This window comes from Lagopus muta, chromosome 19 (genome assembly GCF_023343835.1).
Source record: "Lagopus muta isolate bLagMut1 chromosome 19, bLagMut1 primary, whole genome shotgun sequence".
Classification (NCBI taxonomy): domain Eukaryota; kingdom Metazoa; phylum Chordata; class Aves; order Galliformes; family Phasianidae; genus Lagopus; species Lagopus muta.
The window spans coordinates 6,195,692-6,215,226 of NC_064451.1; the positions used below are offsets into that span (position 1 = coordinate 6,195,692).

At 45.1% G+C, this 19,535-nt stretch overlaps 1 protein-coding gene across 1 annotated transcript in view; it reads left to right on the forward strand.

The window, feature by feature from the left end:
- Positions 1-19,535, forward strand: part of PRRC2B (proline rich coiled-coil 2B) — a 47,647-nt gene that overhangs the window by 23,355 nt on the left and 4,757 nt on the right. Inside the window, exons 14-31 of the mRNA XM_048965669.1 lie at positions 1,750-1,954; positions 2,823-3,042; positions 3,631-5,694; positions 6,705-6,904; positions 7,793-7,938; positions 8,419-8,560; positions 9,629-9,711; positions 10,407-10,598; positions 10,738-10,932; positions 11,372-11,458; positions 12,361-12,465; positions 13,039-13,231; positions 14,267-14,364; positions 15,254-15,381; positions 16,404-16,644; positions 17,630-17,806; positions 18,438-18,529; positions 19,108-19,228. Coding sequence (XP_048821626.1) covers positions 1,750-1,954; positions 2,823-3,042; positions 3,631-5,694; positions 6,705-6,904; positions 7,793-7,938; positions 8,419-8,560; positions 9,629-9,711; positions 10,407-10,598; positions 10,738-10,932; positions 11,372-11,458; positions 12,361-12,465; positions 13,039-13,231; positions 14,267-14,364; positions 15,254-15,381; positions 16,404-16,644; positions 17,630-17,806; positions 18,438-18,529; positions 19,108-19,228 — 4,689 coding nt within the window. The remainder of the gene's footprint in view (positions 1-1,749; positions 1,955-2,822; positions 3,043-3,630; positions 5,695-6,704; positions 6,905-7,792; positions 7,939-8,418; positions 8,561-9,628; positions 9,712-10,406; positions 10,599-10,737; positions 10,933-11,371; positions 11,459-12,360; positions 12,466-13,038; positions 13,232-14,266; positions 14,365-15,253; positions 15,382-16,403; positions 16,645-17,629; positions 17,807-18,437; positions 18,530-19,107; positions 19,229-19,535) is intronic.

The window sequence follows — 19,535 nt, forward strand, 5'->3', positions numbered from 1 at the left end:
TACCCTGCTGGGTGTGGGTAACCATTCGCTTGCCAGGGTCAAACTGTGCTTAAGTTGACAGGTGGTTCTGCTTCTGGACTGAATGTGAGTGGTATAAAGTGGTATCCTTGTTCCACTTCCTCCTGCAGAGGGAGGGGATTTTTTTACATCTGCTCTAATTTTCTGCTTGATCCTTTTTTTTCTGTGAGCTCTTGTTGATCATTATTTTCTTTGTACCTCAAGTATGTGTTTGTTTCTGTTTTGTTTCATTGACAGTTCTTTCTGGGCACTGAGAAACCATTCTGAATTGCTTCATGTGACTTACCTCTTTCTCAGCTTTACAGTACTGTATATGTCATGTGTGCTGTCCAGCTCTCCCTGCTGCAGCAGGCCTCTCCCCTTAGGGCAGCAGCAGTACTCAGGCTTGTGATAACACAGAATTAATTGTCAGTCTTGATAGAATAACCATTTGAAATATGATATTATCAACTGCTGCAAACTTTAGCGAGGAGGTGAAGATTAAGCTTTTGCTTGGAAGCTTAATTACTCTCTTGGCTATTCCCCGTGACATTTTCATGAATCAAATATGCAGCAGCAAATGTTGCTGGTGTTGCTCTTTCTAAGAGATGCTCTGAAGCTAAAATAATTGGGTGTCTTTGCTGTTGCTCTGTTTAATACCTCAGGTCATTGTTACTGGAAGAGCATTAAATTTTCATTGTATTTTCTCCCACCCTTTGTGCTGTTAGTATGTATGAGGCAGGTCGTATTTTGGGTGGCTTGTATTGCTGCTTTTGTGACAGTGGTTTCATGAAAGGAAAAAGTTAATGCCATCAGTGCTGTCTTTTATGAGATACTTTATCCAGGATCCTAGAAGAGTAGGAACTTAATCTTTGTGTTTATCTTATTTTTCTCTCCAGCCATAATGGCTTTCAGATATCAGTTTGCCTCTTGCTCCGTATTAGGGATTGCCTTTTTGTAAACAATTACTGTATTGGACACTGTGAGCTCAGTAAGAAAAGTGTGGTGACAAGCCTGACGAGTAAACAGGTGTATTTCCAGTTAATTAGAGCTGTTTGTGTTTTGAAAACTTTCTTCAGTACTCAGAGTTCCTTTCACATGCAAGTTGTTCTTAGACCTTAGGCAATAGTTACACATTTAGTCAAATTAACATCATAACACTCCTCATCTAAAGGAAGGTAAACTGGCAACATGGGAAATGGAAAACAACCCGGTGGTGGTGGTGTCAGTCCATCTCCGGAGGATGCACAGGAAATACTGTGAAATATTAACAGCTCTTCTAATTGAACTTAGAATGTTCTTATCTAATCTGTTTGGCTAACATGAATAGGACTATTATGCACACACACTAAGTAACTTATGGTGGCGTTTCCTTCAAGGAGCAATGTCTTCTCAAGTATTTAGTTCCAGTTAAGGGATGAAGTTTGACAGGAAACTGTCCTATATCTTATGGAAATGCTGAGAAAAATATGAACTGTCTTGAAGCTCATCTCTTCTGTTTGACTATGCAGTGGGCTCATAGTGATGACCTGATCTCTTGGCTGCATTTATTTTGTCCTAGGTAGTTGAAGAAAAACAGCATTTGCTGCATTTTCAGTTTGTGGCAAATTGCCTGTAACTGCTCTACCTTCCTCTCTGAACTGATTTGAGCCTCTTACACAAAGAATGCATTTTCTTTGGTCTGGTCAGGTTGGAGTTGTGGTTTTTTTGCACCATGACAGTTGATGTCAAATGGCCCATTCTTCCCTGCAGGAGCAGCTGTACAAGATGCAGCACTGGCAGCAGCAGCAGCAAGTCTATCCTCCCCCATCCCATTCCCATCGAACTTTCTACCCACCACACCCCCAGATGCTTGGCTTCGACCCTCGCTGGATGATGATGCCCTCTTACATGGACCCTCGCATGGCTCAGAGTCGCACTCCTGTGGATTTCTATCCTTCAGCCCTTCACCCTTCAGGTGAGATATTCTCAGTGTTTCCCTTTATCATAGCAGTTGACTTGGTTCAGTATCTGGAAAGCTACTCTCAGACCTAAGACTTTGGGAATTGGTTTTCCAGATTTTAGAATGTGAGGATTGTGTTACAGTCTTAAAAGTTCTGCAAGTGCCCAGGTGCTCTGTGTCCTCAGGACTGGTATTTCAGGTGGTTTCTGGTCATGGGGAAGGATGACCTGTTGAGGTAGTTTTGGCTCTCTTCCCTTGCTGTGCTTCATCTGTCTCACCTCAGCCCAGACTTCTTATCCTGTCTGGCTGGCTGCAGTAAACCTCTAGGAATGAGAAAGTCAGTTGTGATGAGGACTACTGGCGAAACAAAGGAGCTTAGGAGGGAGAGCATATTGCCTGTCCATCTCCTGCACTGCGTTGGGTTATCTTCCTTAGCAGCTGTGGATCCATAGAAGGTATAAAGGTAGATCTTCCCTTTAGAAGAGGAGGATTGGGAATGATTGGCAAATGTCATGGGGAAATCTGTAGTTTCTGGGAAGGTGCTAGAAGCACAGAGCTTACCTTGCTACTGATCTTGAGAGATAAAAATATAAACACTAGAGTGTATAAATTACTCCCTTGAGTCTGTGGCTTGTTTTCATGAACCTGCTTACTGCCAAGCCAGCGATGGTGTGTAGTGAGCAAGCTGGTTTTCGAAAGCTGTGTCACCTGCTATGTCATTCCAGGTATATTTCCCAAGTGCAGGCTTCTCTCTGCAGAAAGGTTTCCATGGCTGCAGTCACCTGCAGTCCAGGAAGGAAGGGGAATCAATCTAGTATTAGATTGTTAATTCTTCCTGACAGTGAGACTGTAGTGTTAACAATACAAACTCTGTCATGACCAGGAATTATGAAGCCCATGATTCAGCAGGAATCCATCGGTGGGAACAGCCTTCGATCTGAAGATCAGAACTGTCAGGCAGGTCAGGTGGAAAGGAAGGCTGCTCCCATGGACCCTGTGCCAGTATGGGGCCAGGAGAGCTATGCATCTCTGCAGAGCAAAGGGTACTCCCTGTCGCATCAAAAGCAGTCTGACAACATGACCATGGAGGGGCTGCATGCCAGGTGAGTGCAGATCTCCCCCATCCTCACACATGCTATGGTGGGAGGCCATGCTGTCATAAGAGGCCATTTCATACTGAAAAGCAGGCTTAGAGTTGGCGTAAAAGATGTCAAACAGGCCATTGTACTGATCTGGTAGCACCTTACGGTCAGTTTTTCTGGCTGATGCTAGTCCAGACTGACCAGCTTGGAGTCTTGTGGGGCTGCCTGTTCAGTAGGAGTTGCTTGTCATTTGCATGGATAGGTACTGAAAATGATGAGTCAGAAATTCTTGTCATTTCTAGTTTGTCTCCTAATTCTTTTGGACTTCCTGAATTCAGTTACTTGTTAGGGGCTGCATTTCCCTTTATTTCTTAAGTTTGCTGCCCAACATAGGAACTGCTTTCTTTATCATCCATTGATTTGACAAACCAGATAATACAGCCCATAGGCTCAGACAAACCAGATAGTACAGCCCAAAGGCTCATTGTCTTATGATGTAGAACAAAACCTAATTTATTTCTTTGTACCTCTTGTGCTCAGCTTGGGCCCTTGGGTGCATGCTGTGCTTTACATTAACTGACTGTTTTATGTTTGTTGTTTCCTTCATAGAAATGGCAGTTCTTACTCTTCCTCTCCTGGAAGGCCAGAGAATCTGAATGCCCAGCGAGATCTCTTTGAGGAAGGAGGGGAGGAATACTTGAATGCTTTTGATAAGAAGGCCCAAGGAGACTTTGACAGCTGCCTGTCTTCTCAGAGGCTGGGCCAAGATCTCTTATTTCAACATCAGGAGAGTGTGCAGGAAACTTGTCCTTCCAGCAACCGCCATGCAAACTTGAGGTGTTCACCTCTAGAGCCTGATTTTATCCAAGCAGAGAAGAAACCTGAATATAATGGCTGGGACATCAGCCACCATCAGAAACCTTCAGAGACTGCGGCGGAGATTACAGAAGAAGTTCCCAGAAATGAGCAGTCATTCACTGCTGACCCGTGGAAGAAAGAAGGAGCTAATGCCAAACAGCCTGCTGAAGAGACAGCAGAGTGGGCCCCTGAAAACCGAAGCACAGGTGTTCAACAGCAGGAGCAAATTGGGAGGACACGACGATCAGGCCCAATCAAAAAGCCAGTGCTGAAAGCCCTCAAGGTGGAGGAGAAGGAGAAGGAGATGGAGAAGGTCAAACTGGAGGGAGAGGACACCTCACGCCATCTGAAGGAGAAACTGACTGTTCAGAAAGCGGAAAACGAATCGGACGATTCTGCGGCCTTACTGAACTCCACACGTTACCTGCTGGATGACAAAGGCTCTTCCCAAGCCAGCCTTGCCCAAGAGGCTGAGAAGTCGCAAGAAGAAGAAGAGGAGGAGGAGGAGGAAGATAAACCAGAAAGAACCTGGGAGAACAAGCTTTCCAGAGAGTCCAGTGATCTTCCTCCCACAAAGAGAAATAACTGGATCTTTATTGATGAAGAACAAGCCTTTGGTGGGAGAGGTCAAGGGCGTGGGCGAGGGAGAGGCTTCAGAGAATTCACTTTCAGGGGCCGAGGCACTGTTGTGAGCAGTCGGGGAGTCTACAACAACCAGCGGAGCAGCCGAGGGCGAGGGCTCCGGGAGTTCAACCAGCCAGAGGACTTCCCCAGGGGCAAGCCAAGGCGACGGATTGCAAGTGAGACGCATAGTGAAGGGTCAGAATATGAGGAACTCCCCAAACGTCGCCGTCAGAGGGGCTCAGAGAACAGCAATGATGGCTCTGTGCTGGACAGAGAGGACAGTGATTTGAAGAAGGGAGACTTCAAAGAGTCTTGGAGGTCCAACAAAATCTATTCAGATGATCACACTAGTCTCGACCCTAAGATGAGGGCCCCGAGAGCTTTTGGGAGGTCACTGCCACCAAGGCTAAGCAACTCTGGCTATGGGCGAAGAGGTTTCATGGGCAAGGAACCAACCCAGTGGCAAGGCAGGAGTGGGGGAGCGGGGTGGCAGGAGTACAGCCACAGCTCTCCATCAGATGCTTTTGGAAGCCGGCAACAGTCTGACAGGGACTACATTCAGGATTCTTACAAGCACGTGGATTCTTTCTCTAGCAGGGTTTTTGATGAGAGCCATCTGGATGACAAGAGGCACTTCTTCCAGGAGGATTACTTAGCAGATCAGGAGAACATAGAGAACAGGCCATTCAGGAGACGACGTCCCCCCCGTCAAGACAAGCCTCCACGCTTCAGACGCCTCCGGCAAGAGCGAGAATCGGTTGGTCAGTGGAACCCTGACGAGGGAGGCCCCAACCTGCTGCCCAGCCAGTGGCCAGGACGGCCCAAACTGAGCACTGCAGAGAAGAGCAGCATCTCGGGCAGGCGGTCTCCTGAGCTGTCGTACCAGAACTCCTCAGACCACGCCAATGAGGAGTGGGAGACAGCATCTGAAAGCAGTGATTTCAGTGAGCGTCGGGAGAGGCGAGATGGAGTTTCGGAGAGTGAGGGCCAGCTGGAGAGTGGCCTTGGGAGTGGCAGCTTGGGAGAGAAGAGAGAGCTAGCAAAAAGGAGCTTCTCGAGCCAGAGGCCACTGGTGGACAGGCAGAACCGCAAGGCTGAGCCAGCAGGATACGTGGAGCAGTCTGTCAGGACTGTAGGAGCAGCTTCACGATATGAGAGCCAGCAGAATGGGGCACTCATAAAAAGTAAAAGGTAAAGTTGCTTTCTCATGTGCAAAAGTGCGTGGATAACAGGTTGCATGGAGAATGGGGTCTGTGAGTAGGGGGCTGTTGCCTGTATCTCTTTCAGTCTAATGCGGGTGATTTCCACCTTATTCAATCTTACTGTGTCTGTATTTGCCTGAGCAAGTATTTTCTTAGACCTTAGCAGGGTCTGGTGTTGAGTGGTAAGGCAGTGCTGTGTGTTTCTAAGATGATGGGAGGAGTTCCTCCTGTGAGTACTGTAAGATAACTCTGACACTCTGACAGGATTAAGTATTTTCTCCACGGTGTCTTGTGAGGAATCTCATGATTCACCAGCACTGGGAAGAGGTTGCTGAGTTAGCTGTACCTTGCTTCTGAGCTTCTTTGGCTGCTTTTTTAACATTCTTTAATAAGAGCAGGACATAAAGCTTCTTGTGAAGCTTCATCATGCTGAGCTTAAAATGCTGATAAATAGACAACTTGTTCTTTGTGATCGTCTTGTAACCTATCTCTGAAGAGCTCTTCAGAAACAGGGAAAGAAAGTGGGGCAAAATGATTTTTTTTTTTTTTTTTTTTTGGTGGGGGCTCAGTATTGCCATCTTCCCTCCATCTGCCTCCCTTCTTCTCGCTTTATACTTGAGAGGAAATGTGTGCCAATTGCAAAGAAGAGCAAGGGAGAGCTAGTAGGCTGGTGTCATAGGAGGGTAGGAGACACTGATTCAGAATCACGAAGTCCTCCCTGTAGGGACAAGCTAGGATAGTGGCTTTGTTGCAGGGGCAGCCTGTTGGTTGACTCATGAGTTCAGGTCTTGTTCTCTTTCCAACACACTTACCCAGTAGTCCTTATAATGGATTGTGTGCTCAGAATTAATGTCATCTTCTGTTGAGCAAACAGTGGGGAAGGATGAGGTGTGATTGGAAACCTGGTAAGGAAAATACAACCTGTGTGGTTTTTTTTTTTTCTTGCTAGTTTTTATCTCCTGGGGACAAACCTGATTCCTTTCTCTTCTTACCTTGTAGATCTACTGAAGAAGGAGGGGGCCTTGGCAACACCAGTGGTGGGAGCAGCCACTCCATTTACAGCCTGGATAGGGCCTCTCTTGCTAACTCAGAGAGCGCTGAAGGGCCGGGTAAAAAGTCAGAGAAGGAGCCAAAGTCCACTGTGCAGAGAGCAAGCGAAAAGGGAGAGACTTTGTCACAATTTGAACTGAATTATGGAAGTGAGTAATGGTGTTGTCTCTTTTGTTTTAACCAATAACAGACTGTGGCTTACTTCAAGCCTGGCTAGTTCAACCCATTGTAACTTCAAATATCAAGTTAGATTTGCTTGAACAAGAACATTCTAGAGTTTCTGAGTAGGGGCATCGTGGAAGGCAAATAAAATTAAACCCAAACTTTGAGCCAGATCTGGCTCAGCAGATGTTTCTGCCACAGAAAGTTTGGTTCTAGAGAGAAATGAGGCTGTTCTGTGTTTTGATCTACAATATTACATTTCAAGCCCCAAAATCCTTTCACAGAAGGAAGGAAAAGAGCATCTGAAGTGGGGAATCTGGATTCTGAGCTTCTAGCAAGCAGGCAAGAAATAAGTAGCTCTGAAAATACTGGCATTAATAGTATGAGAATGTTCTGAGTTGGAAGGGGCCCATAGGACCATAGAATATAACTCCTGGCTCCACACAAAATCACTCAGTCCTCTTTGCTGGTGACTCAGCTCTTTTTTACTGTTAGTGGAACTGAAGCTTTACACCCAAAGTTCATGGATGTTTTCTAAAGGCACTTGTGCCTGCTTTGACCTGGAGAGGTGTGAGATTTGTTTCCACTGATAATACACTTGAAGTGGCCTGATTTAACATGTTTCCAAACAGCCCCAGCTGGAGCTTGCTCACCATGAGGCAGAGGAGAGCAAAGTCTTGGAGGGTAACACGACTAGCTGATGTCAACAGACGACTGTAGCTTAGTTTTCAAAGCTTAGCTGCAGTGCTGCTGACTAAACCTACTTATTTGTTTGTAGCAAGTAGGTCCTATTTAGAATGTCCTCTAAATGAGAGCAATTACAAAGCTTCGTATGCATAGGCTTCTTTTTTTTAACTCATATGCACTTTGTTTAGGTACCATCATTGATAATCGGGCATCAAACACAGCAGAAGAGAATGAAGTGGGATCTATGGCGGGTGAAGGTTTCATTGAAGTTCTTACTAAAAAGCAACGTCGTTTGCTGGAAGAGGAGAGAAGAAAGAAGGAGCAGGCTGCTCAGGTAAGGAGTAGGAAGTAGGGAAAAATTGAACTGATACGTTTTTTAAACTGTTGTCACAGGAATGAGGCCCTGGAAAGCATTTGTGTAAGTGGAAAAATACGCAGATGTCCAAAGTAGGATTTATTCTGTGTTAGGCTCTAACTTGTGATGACTCTAACTCTTCATGGAGTGAAGAGGAGGAATTAAGCAAAGCAAATGTGATATACTGACAATTCTGCTTTGCTTGAGCTGCAGCTCTCCCTAACACTGCGGAAAAAAAAAGTCATAGCATTTTTTTCACTTGTGAAACACAACTCTGTTACATGAGTTAGGGGCATTTCATGGTTGGATTTGATGATCTCTAGAGGTCCGTCCCAACTCCTACAACTGTGATTCTGTGTGGCATTGGCACTTTGAAATCCTGGGTTAAACCTGCCAGGAACAGGCTTTATTAATCCAGCTCAGTGACACGTCTAACAGCCTGTGCTTTTTCTACCTCAGGCACCAGCTAAGGCCCGCGTTCTTCAGTCTCGCATTCCTCCTCGATTTGCTAAGAAGCAGAACAGCTTGTGCTTGGAGCAGACTGATGTAACTGTGTCTGGAAACAGCCTGGGCACAGAAATCTGGGAGAGCAACAGCCCAGGTAAGTTTGGGAGTGTTTGGTTTGGAGTGTTTCACAGAAGCAGGGTGTACATGCTTAAGAGGAGACAACTTTCTTTCATTCTGATGATGTGGGCAGGGTGGGCGCTAGCAGACTTCCAGAGTGAATCATAGCATCACTAAGGTGGTACCTTCAATATCATCTTATCCAATCATCCATCTACAACCGATGTTTCCCCAACATAAACAATATCCCTTAGTACAACAGCCCATTCCAGCATGCCTGACCACTCTTTCTGAGAATAAATTCTTCCTCATATCCAACCTGAGCCTCTCCTGGTGCAACTTGAGACCATTCCTCTAGTCCTATTGCTAGTTACATGGGAGCAGGTCAACCCTTACCTCACCACAACCTCCTTTCAGGTAGTTGTAGAAAGCTGTAAGGTCTCCCTGAGACTCCTTCAAACTAAACAATCCCAGTTTCCTCAACTGCTATTCCTTGTAAGACGAGTCCTCCAAACCACTCACCAGCTGTGTTGCCCTTCTGTGGTGGTGCTCCAGGGCCTTGATGTCTGTCTTGTAGTGAGGCCAAAAACTGAACACAGTACTTGAGGTGCAGCCTCAGCAGAGCTGAGTACAGAGGAGCAGTCGCCTCCCTGTTCTTATCTGTTCAGAACTGTACCATTAAGCTGTCCATCTCCTGTTGCTGGCCATGTCAGTCTCCTGATCTGTTTCATGGGTCTTTTTGTAAGATTAAGGTCCTAGCATTTTCTAGACTTGCTGGCCTTGATCTGCCTTCTTATTTTGCTATTATCTTGTCCTTTAGCACTTAATAGCTAGCACCTCCCTTGTTACCCTCTCTCTCCTATTGTTCTCACATTCCTGAAGAATCTCTTTCCTCTGTTGTCTGTCCTCAACTCTCTGCAGCCTCTCTTCTCTGCCCATCTCAGCTGACAGGGGAGCAATAACTTTTTGAGGCAGTGAAAATATCCTTTCATAAATCTAGAAATGAAATGTTTATTGTGCAATGTGCACAGTGCACAAGATGTGCTCGCAGTTCTGTTTAAAGCAACTGAACTCTACTGAACTCTACCCCTGCGTTTTCTTCCAGCTCTTTCAGTTCAGTCTCCTGGAAGTGATTCCTGGAGCAAGCCTGTTAATACCTTCAATGGTACTGAATCTAGTTCCACTGAGGTAAGTGGCAACTCGTGCCTTTCAGGTATCGTGTGTGTCAGATTTTAACATAGATGGCTTTTGCTTCTCATTGCTCCATCTGTGCTTGGTGATGTCAGCTCTGCTTGTGCAATTCTAAACTCTGCAGTTCTGATTTGAGCTTCATGCTGCTCTAACTTAGAGGGCCAAGTGTTGCTTAGAGTTAGATGTGGGTGTAAGTCTGCAGTAACTGTCTGGTAGGTGTATTCCAGGGTTGTGCTCCTAACTGGAAGCAATCTCTGTTGTCCAGGAAGGTGAAATACCATAGATAATGTTTTTTTTATGCCTCATTGCTGTGAGCAGTGTGTAGCTGTAGTCTTAATGCAGGGATGGCAGAGGAGGTTTCAGAATGTTTCACATGTGGAGGCCAGAGTTCAAGTCTGGTTTGGTTCACAAGAAACAAAAGTTTGGCAGTCTTAGCCTACTTGCCATGTGTGCTGCTTCCACCTTACTCTGAAGCCACAGTAGGATTAATGCCTTGGTCAGTCTGTCGCAGGGTTGTGTGGCAGTAAAGCAGTAGCCAGGGGAATGCTGCAGGTCAAGACCAACTCCTCTGTAGTTAACCAAGAATGTGGTTTCAAAAGGGGACGTGGTCTTGCTGTTTTCTGGGATATTTATCCTCCTTTGTGGATTTGGGTCAAAGTCCGGGGCTTTAACGCATTTCGTGCTTTGCATAGCAGGGTTTTAAAGGCAGCCAGGGGGATAGTGGCATTGACTTGAGTGCGGAGTCTCGGGAATCCTCCGCGACCTCCTCTCAGCGCAGTTCTCCATATGGCACCCTCAAACCAGAGGAGATGAATGGGGCTGGCCTGGTGGACCCAAAGCCTGACTGCCAGAAGGAGCAAGTGCAGAAGCAATCTGATAAAAAGGTAATCTGGATTTGCAGCCAAGCCAGAGCACATAGTGAGAGAACTTGTGAAGTGGTTCTTTTGTTCTTAATAGCACTTTTAAGGCTTGAGATGGGGTTATTTGGTCTTTTTGTCTCAGCCTCTCTGCTTTCCTGTTAAGGATTCAGATCAAGGCTCAGGACAGAACAAGGAACACAAGCCTGGACCAATCGGCAACGAACGCTCCCTGAAAAACAGAAAGGGTTCGGAGGGAACGGAACGGCTGGAAGGGAATATTCCCCCTGTTAATGGGGTGGAAATTCACGTGGATTCTGTACTTCCTGTGCCACCCATTGAATTTGGAGTAAATCCTAAAGTGAGGATTGCATTTAATTTTATCTTCTTGGTGGTTTGAGCTTGTTGAGATGTGAAAGGTGGTTTCAGGCAGCAGGATTGTTTAGAGGAAGCTTCCAGTGTATACACTGTGGATTTGCCTTAGATTTTACTGACACAAACCAGGTACTCAAGATGTGTTGGCCAAATGCATAATATGCTTTTGTAAGTAGTGTCCCAGGGAGCTGTTGGGGTGGTGATAGATGTGATAGACAAAGTGGTGGCCTTCTAAGCCTTTGTGCCTCTGGGGATTGCCTGCTGCTGAGTGCTGAGAAGCATCTCCATGTTGTCTTCCAGTGAGGCTTACTAAAGGAAAGTCTTTAGTTTCTACTGTCATGATTCAGGCTAAAGTCATTAACCATGAGAAGCAAACTGGTGGCCCTTGGGTCTGGATTTGAATGTTTTATGTTCCACTTCTTCAGGACTCTGACTTCAGCTTGCCACCTGGTTCTGCTTCTGGCACTGCAGCTAACCCTGTCACCAAATTGCAGGATGCCTTGGCCAGTAATGTAAGTATCTTGTTTCTGTTTTGATCATCTGACCCTTTCCTTGGTTAAATCTCAGATGCTGCCAGTCAGAGAAAACATGTTTCTTTGCAGTTGACTTCACCTTTAATGTTCAGGCATCTCACGTGACAAAGATCCATAATGGAAATCTGTTGCCCTCGAGGTACCTTGGTAAAATGAGCATCACTGGCTCAGGAGTGATAGAGAGCGAGTGTGTTATCATTCAGTGACCTTTGGAAAACCAGGAGGTTTTACAGATCTGGGATGACCAGTCTCCTGAGACACAGAGGAGTGCTGGTAATGGATGTGATGGGCATACTGGTGTTTTTAGGTCTAGACTGGCAGCTTCCCCAGAAGATCTCATCTGCCACAACACAGAACTGTTACCTTGTGAAGCCAGGCCCTTCAAGAAGTTTCCTAGCTTGTTCCAGCCATCTGTGTATTTTATTATATGTGCAAGAGTGAGCACACTGAAAGCCCAGCTTGTAACTCAGCTGTGAACAGCAGTGTGAGAAACTCACAAGGCTGCTTTTGAAGCGTCTTCAAGTTTGTAGGTGGTTAGGATTTTTGAGACTTGTCTTAAGGGGTCTTTCTTTTGAGAAATGCTCTTTCAGAAACAAGTATTGTGTGAAATTCAGGTGAGATTCCATATTTGTCTTCTGCAGATTTCTGTTGCTGACTCCAGTTGATATTTAAATGCACATTGATGTAACCCTATGTAAAGAGTATGATTGCGTACCATCAAAGCTTTGTTTATTCCATCAGCAGAGTGGATAATGGTTCAATGTAGTACTTAACTCCTGAGGCGTGAATGCTTTGAGGTGTAGTTACTGCAGCTGTCACTGAGGCTGTAGTTCCTCTTGATTTTTCTCCTTGAATATTCACCATTCACGATCTCCCCTCAGGCAGGGTTAACGCAGTCCATTCCTATTCTGCGAAGAGATCATCACCTTCAGAGGTGCATTGGCCTGAACCCGATGTCCTTCCCCACTGCAGAGCTTACTCTTAAGGTAAGTAAGCTGGCAAATGTGCTTGTCCTCAAAGTGGGTACCTTGTCTGCTTGACCAGAACAGTGAGGGTGGAGTGGTCTTTCTCTCTGTTCTGTTAGACACTGCTAAATCTTTAATTATTTCCTGTAAAAGTTAAGTATATTTGCTATTTATTGTGGATGAAGAGGGATGAATTCCAACAGTCCTGGATGCTGAAGTCCTCATTAATTGTAAAAATAAATGTGTGGCAGAGCTTTCTGACTAGTGACTGTCTCAGTAACTGGGTAAGGTGACTCATCAGTGATTTAGACACCTGATGTTTAAAAGCAACAACCAAAAAAGCCAACAAAAAAGAAACGCCCCATCTTGCCACCCTCAGAACAACTTGTCAGGTACCCAGAGGGATGAGTGTTTGTGAGGGATGCATACCCACTGGGAACGGGTGTGAAGCCCCTTGATCAGAGACCTGTTAGCTTTCTGCTCTGACTAGAGTGGATTTAGATGGAACTAACAGTTTACAGATGAGCAGCTCTAGACCTCAGTATTACCCTCCACGTCTGAATTGTCTGCAGTTATCGCCCTTCGTTTCCATAGATGGAGTCTGCTCGTAAGGCTTGGGAAAACTCTCCTAGTTTACCAGAACAGAACTCTCCAGGAGGTGCAGGCTCAGGCATCCAGCCTCCTTCCAGTGTTGGAGCTTCCAACGGTGTCAGCTACAGCTCTTTTGGTGGAGTTTCTATGCCTCCTATGCCTGTGGCGTCCGTAGCACCTTCTGCATCTATTCCAGGTATCTGCAAACTGTGGCAGCAGTATTTGCATTGTCTGGTTGATATCTGAATCCTCCATGGATTCTGGTGGAGAAGAGCATCCATGTAAATTGAAAGACTGGTTGGCATTTAACAGATCTGTAAGGAGAGTTCAGGAAAGAGGGACTGTTTCTTGAGTGTTACCAGTGTAATTTTAGCATGAGGCTGACTTTCCTTTTGGACTTAGTTATAACTGAGTAGAGGCTCTTCTTTATGTGTCAGTAGATCTTGCTTGCCCTTCACTGTGTACTCAGTTGAATAGAAGGGAAGGAAAAAATAAACCTGTGGCTGAGACAATAATCCCAGTATCAGCATCAACCATTCTGCTCATTTTGCTGTTTGTAACTTCTGTGTACATCACATGTTCTGAGCACGTCCTGCTCCTTGTACGTAACAAAAAAATATGTTCAAAAGTTTGCATAAGTCTGGTAGGTGAGAAGGTGTTGCTATCCTTAAATTATGGAGGGAAAACTTAAACACAGTGACGTTCAATGATATGTATAGTTAGCAAGAGAGTGCCTGGAATGGAAAAAAGAAATGTACCTGGAGTCTGATTCCCAAAAGACCTCTCCTGCATGCAGCGAGTGTCCTTCTCATTTCTCAATTCAGGAATGGATAATGAGTCAGCCGCTGTAGCTAATTTGTTAAGAAAACACATTATTTTCAAGTTAGGTCATTTATTTCCCCCACTTCAACTGTGATGAATTCTCCCCTTGTTTTGCTTGAATATCCCATGTTCAGATATGCAGGCACAGGAGTGGCGTGCTGCGTTCCTTTTGGTGCCACTTGGGGTAAAAATGGCTTTTCGACTGCTTATGTGAAGGTCTCAGATATCCTGGGTGCCCTTTCTATCCCTCCTAACTGTAAATCTGAGGTGATTGCAAAGCAGGTTTCTGGCATATAGGAAGGATTTGGAGCACCTGAGCTCCTGAGCTGTTAGTCTTGATGGGCTGGCGGGTCTCTATAGGGTGCTGTGCCTGTACCTTGAATTACACCCTCTCTTTTCTGATATTTAGGTAACCATATTCCACCCCTGTATCTGGATGGCCACGTGTTTGCAAGTCAGCCCCGCCTGGTTCCTCAGACAATACCTCAGCAGCAGAGCTACCAACAAGTAAGGGAGGCATGTAATTAGCTGATGGTTTTTCAAGCGGTCTTCAGGGTGATGTGTAAGAAACCACGTTTATCTCTCTGACGGTCCAAGGGACCTTAGGTATGAAAGTTCCTTGAATGCTGCTTCCCAGTAGGGTGTTAGAGGTCAGTGAAATTATTGAGAGGTAATTTATTTATTTTTATTTTAACAAGATTGGGTTTAAGTGAAACGTATGGAGAGAAATCTGCACGAAGTGAGGTGACCAGTAACGGAACAGAATGACATAAATCAGGTATCAGGGAAGTTCAGATGGGGTATTAGGAAGAGATCCTTCACTAGGAGGGTATTTGGGCCCTGAACAGGCTCCCCAGGCCCATGGTCAAAGCACAGAGCTTCAAAAGCGTTTGGACAAGATGCTCAGGCATGTTGTTTGTTTTTTAGGTAGTCCTGTGTGGAGCCAGGAGTTGGACTCAGTGATCCTTGTGGGTCCTTTCCAACTCAGGACATGTCTGTGACTTGCAGTACATTCTACAGCCAATCAATATTGATGGCAGATTTCATTAGACTGAGCAAATAGGGTGTTGATAGGGTTGAGGAGAGCCAGCCTCCTCAGGATAGGAGTGCAGGTAAATGCAAACTTGGATTATTGGTGTTGATAAAAGGCCTAATCTGTGTGTGGAGTCCCCTAATGTATCCATCAGGTGCCTCTTGGAACATTCTTCTCTCAGGTGCCTGTGCAGCCTCTTTCCCTGCCAGTGTGCTTCTCTGTTGTAGGAGGGGCTGTGCAAAGCTGCAGTGTAGGTCACTGTCGTGGCACATTACCTTGTTGAGGAAACTGATGGCTTTATAATAGCCTGGGAGAGCTTTTGGTTGCTCTTGCACCTCTCAGTCATCTCGATTTCTTCCATAGGCGGCTGCTGCTCAACAGATTCCCATTTCCCTCCACACATCCTTGCAGGCCCAAGCTCAGCTTGGCCTGAGGGGTGGTCTGCCTGTTTCTCAATCCCAGGAGATGTACAGCTCCATACAGCCCTTCAGGTAACTACTTTGCAATTTTTCATTTCCTTGTGGCCTTAACCTTTTGTTGCTCTGGGTGAAGCTGACTGATGAGATATTCTGTACTCATCTCTTCCCTCTCTGACATCCTGTTTCTTTCCTTTGATAACAGTGCTGGAGAGCATAAAGGTGGAGAGCAAACATATTAGGGTACATGAGGCTTTTATAGTGTGCTGCTTCTACAACAGTGGCAAAGTCTGTCCTCGAAAAATTCAGTTGCAGTGCCTGCATTCTCAAGGGATATGATGTATCTTGGGAAGTATGCAGAAGGTGGAGGTTTGTGGGGTGAAAAGCAAATTTCTTAATGAGAAACTCAGAGCCACAGCTTACTGGATTTGGCTTCTTTCTGGGGAGAAGGCTTAGGAGTTGGTTTGATCAGAACTGAGTAGCTGCATGGGGAAATCAAATAACATTGTCATTAGATAAAAGCTACACGGCAAGAACAGAATACATGCCTGCTCTTTGTTGGAAAAAATAGTAAGATTCAACTTAAAAATCAGATGTAAGTGGAATAGTGAGAGTATTTGGCCACAAGAGCTGCTCACTTGAATTGAAGGAATGAGACATCCACTTCAGAGTTGGGGTGGCTATGGGATTAACATATTTTCTACTCTGTTTATTGGGGTTTTTTTTGCATTAAATGAGGGCAGGTGACCAGGATGGTTCTTCCAGACCTCAAAAATCTAGACATGAAGTTTGGGAAAAAAAAAAAGAAAATTGTTAGCACTGGAGCTGCTTGAATCTTTAATTAATTAGTTCTGCTTTGCAAAACAGACTTCTGGTAAATTGAGTCCTCCCTTTACTATTAATCCAGAGGGCATTGTGCAGAGTATTAATACAAACTTTGGGTGGGACACGCTGTCATTTTGTTGTAGGCTCCTGCAGCACAAGGACCGAATTGCTGAGAGCTGCTTGCTGATCGGAAGCCAGATACCTTTTGATAGGCATGTGTGTGCAGTCTCCAAAGGTTTCCTATGTAACTTAAGCTCTTTTTTCTTCTCCAGGTCTCAGGTGTATATGCACCCCAGTCTATCTCAGCCCAGCACCATGGTCCTGACAGGAGGCACTGCTCTAAAGCCTCCGTATTCCGCCTTCCCAGGCATGCAGCCCTTGGAGGTGGTGAAAACCCAGTCTGGATCTCCCTATCAGCCCTTGAATGGAAGCCAGGCGCTGGTTTATGAAGGCCAGATAAACCAAGCAGCTGGTATGGGAGCCTCCCAGATGATGGACTCCCAGCTTACCCAGGTTAGGAGCAGGGCTTGCAAGGCACTCTTGTGTGAAGTATCACTTGTTTCTGAGATTGGGTTGAGACTCATAGTTGTGTTAAATCATGTTTGTGTGAGCTAAGCTCATTGTAAAGAGGTAAAAGATTTTTCCATGAGACTCTTTTGTGAGCTGTTGCTTCAAAAATGTAGCACCGTATTTAATGAGATTCTTTGCTTGTATGTCCCTACTGCAATGACCTTTTACATTGAGGGATGTCCTCACCCTTCAGACAGACGTTTTGTGCAGAATGAAACCTTGCAGTGCTTCCCAGGTAGAAGGCTCTGATGTGATAAATGTCCTAGAAGTACTACTTCCAAGAGCCAACAGAGTAAATTCAGGCTTAGATTTTTATTATTTTTATCCCAGAGTGAGGTCATGGTAGCTCCCAAATCCAGCAGTTGTGAGTACTGCCAGATAAATCAGAACAAACAGGAGGTTGTTGAGCCATGAGCTGCTTCTTGTAAGTACTCCTTAATTATTACCATAATCAGTTTGAAATTCATTGCAGAAAATAGAGAACCATTGCTTTCTCTGGCAATGCTTTGGCATGAAAGTAGAACAGACTTTGTGGCTTGGGTATTAAAGCTGCAAACAGAGTGTCTGATGCTGTCAGAGCTGTCTGACACTGCTGTTGGATCAAGAGAAAAATCACACATGCAGAGACGAGGAGGAAGATTGAAAAACTGGATGAAGGTTCCATGCAAGGGGGAAAGTGCAGTTATGTTAAACTGGTGCTGTGTTGAAAACCCAGCTGGCAGGGTGTCAGCAATGCTACCAGCACATGCTTTTCAGTGTGAAATTTCCTCTGATACATGAATTTGCATTTACCCTGTGCCAGACTGCACTATTTTTGAGATTCTTTGTAGCAGTACTGTGCTTCAGGATACTAGGAGAGAGCATCTCAACCCAACACAGTGAATTTAAAGCTACTGCCTTTAATTAACTGCATGTCCTCATCACACAGCTAACGATGCCTGTGCCTGGCTCCCAGCTTCCGCTGCCTCGCTACGGCTCTGGCCAGCAGCCCCTGATTCTGCCACAATCCATCCAGCTTCCTCAGGGGCAGAACCTGTCTGTAGGAGCTCCCCGAAGAATTCTTCCTCCTGGATCACAGCCTTCAGTTCTTGCTGCCAGCAGGGAGGTGAGGATTAACTGAAGTTTTCCTCCTTGATCTTGCTTGTTAATGGAGAGACTAGCTTCTTGGGGATCCTGAAATGTCAAAGGCAATTACTGGTGTTAAAATGAAGGAGCCCTTTTCTTATCTCCAAAGCACAAGCCAGCAGTGTTTCAAGTTTTACTGCTGGTCATCATTCTGTTTCCGAGGAGCCGTGTCCTGCCTTGATCCAGTTTGGAGTCTCCAGTTTTATTACGTGTTTACACAGGTTTCCCCAGAGTGCTTGAGGGGTGGTGAGCTCCAGACACAGTTGGAATACTGCCCAGATATTTCACACTGTTGTGAAGCTTGTCCATTTGAGTAGGTATATTAATGTCATGTCTGGTTTGATGGATTTGTATCATAAGTTTGTCTATTCTAGGGTTCAGAGAGTACAGCAGTTAACTTGCAGGTTTAGTAATTGCTTGTGCCACTGGCTTGTTAGTTTAACACAAGCAGATCTTTTCGCTTTAAACCCTGGTTTTCTTCATCTGAAAAGTGTTTCTTTTAATGGGCACATGGGTAGAAGGGCAGAAGTTCAGTTTAAGTGTTCATATAAAGTAATGGACTTCCTCTGGAAGCAGAAATGATACATTCTCTTGCTCGTTTTCCTCTGTAGTCCTCCCAAATGGAAATGAAAGGCTTTCATTTTTCTGATGGTAAACAGAACATGTCCTCCGGAGGGTCTGTACCATCACCACATGCATACAGGTAAATACTTACAAAATTTGGCCTCTGTAGTCAGAATGAGGAAGCAGTAGTGTTCCCCATTTGCAGTGATATGGTACGTATACATGATCCCTGTGTAGGACCCTCTTGGGTATTCATGTGTAAAATACACTTAGTATAGTCCTGATACTTACATCAAAATGTTAATGGCTTTCATTCTGGGTTAGGGCCCAGTGTGTCTCTGATGTGGTCCTTGGTGGTTGTGGGAATTGTGTGAAGTTATTTGTGTTCAGCATCATAAAGGCAAATAGGAATTCTGTTTTTGTGTGTTTCTCATTTAGGTAGAAAATTGGAATAACTGAGTAAATGTTGTAGTTCCAGCACGGTCTGTTTCATCTTCTGTGATTCTCAAGATGAGGCAGTAATATGCAAACGTTCAGAACCTTCAGGTCACTAAGATTCTCTGAGGCTGAGGCTTTTCAATACTTTTTCTTCTAAGCAATCCATGTGTTTTCTTTTGGGCTGGGAAGTCCATGGGTTCAGACTCATGCTCTGTGTACTGTTGCTTTCTGCTCTTTTTTTTTCTTTCACACATGAATAAGGTTCTTGTTCCGTTGTAGAATTTACTCCATGAATGTTGTCGACTCTTCGATTTCCAGGCCTAGCTCTGCCAGCCCAAATGGGAAGCCGTCTGGACCAGCAGTTAGTATGGGCTCTGTGCAAGGACACTATGTGCAACAGGTAGTGTGTGTCAGTACTCTCACCCACTGGTGTTTGCTCTTCTATAGTATCACCCTTGTTCCTTGTACTTGAGAGGGTGACAGTGTAGTTAAGCTATATGTGGAAGTTATTTTCCTTGCAGGGAAAACAAGAGAGTGGACTGGGTGGATGCTGTACTGAGCCCATGAGTAATGCTCAGTGATGAGAGGTCAGGAAAGGTTGGAGGATTGCATGTCTTGTGGTGCTTGCTTTGAATTTTTGTGGGGATATTTGAGATCCTTTGCATGAGATGTTTTAGGGTAGCAGAACAGAGAAGACAGCTGAATTT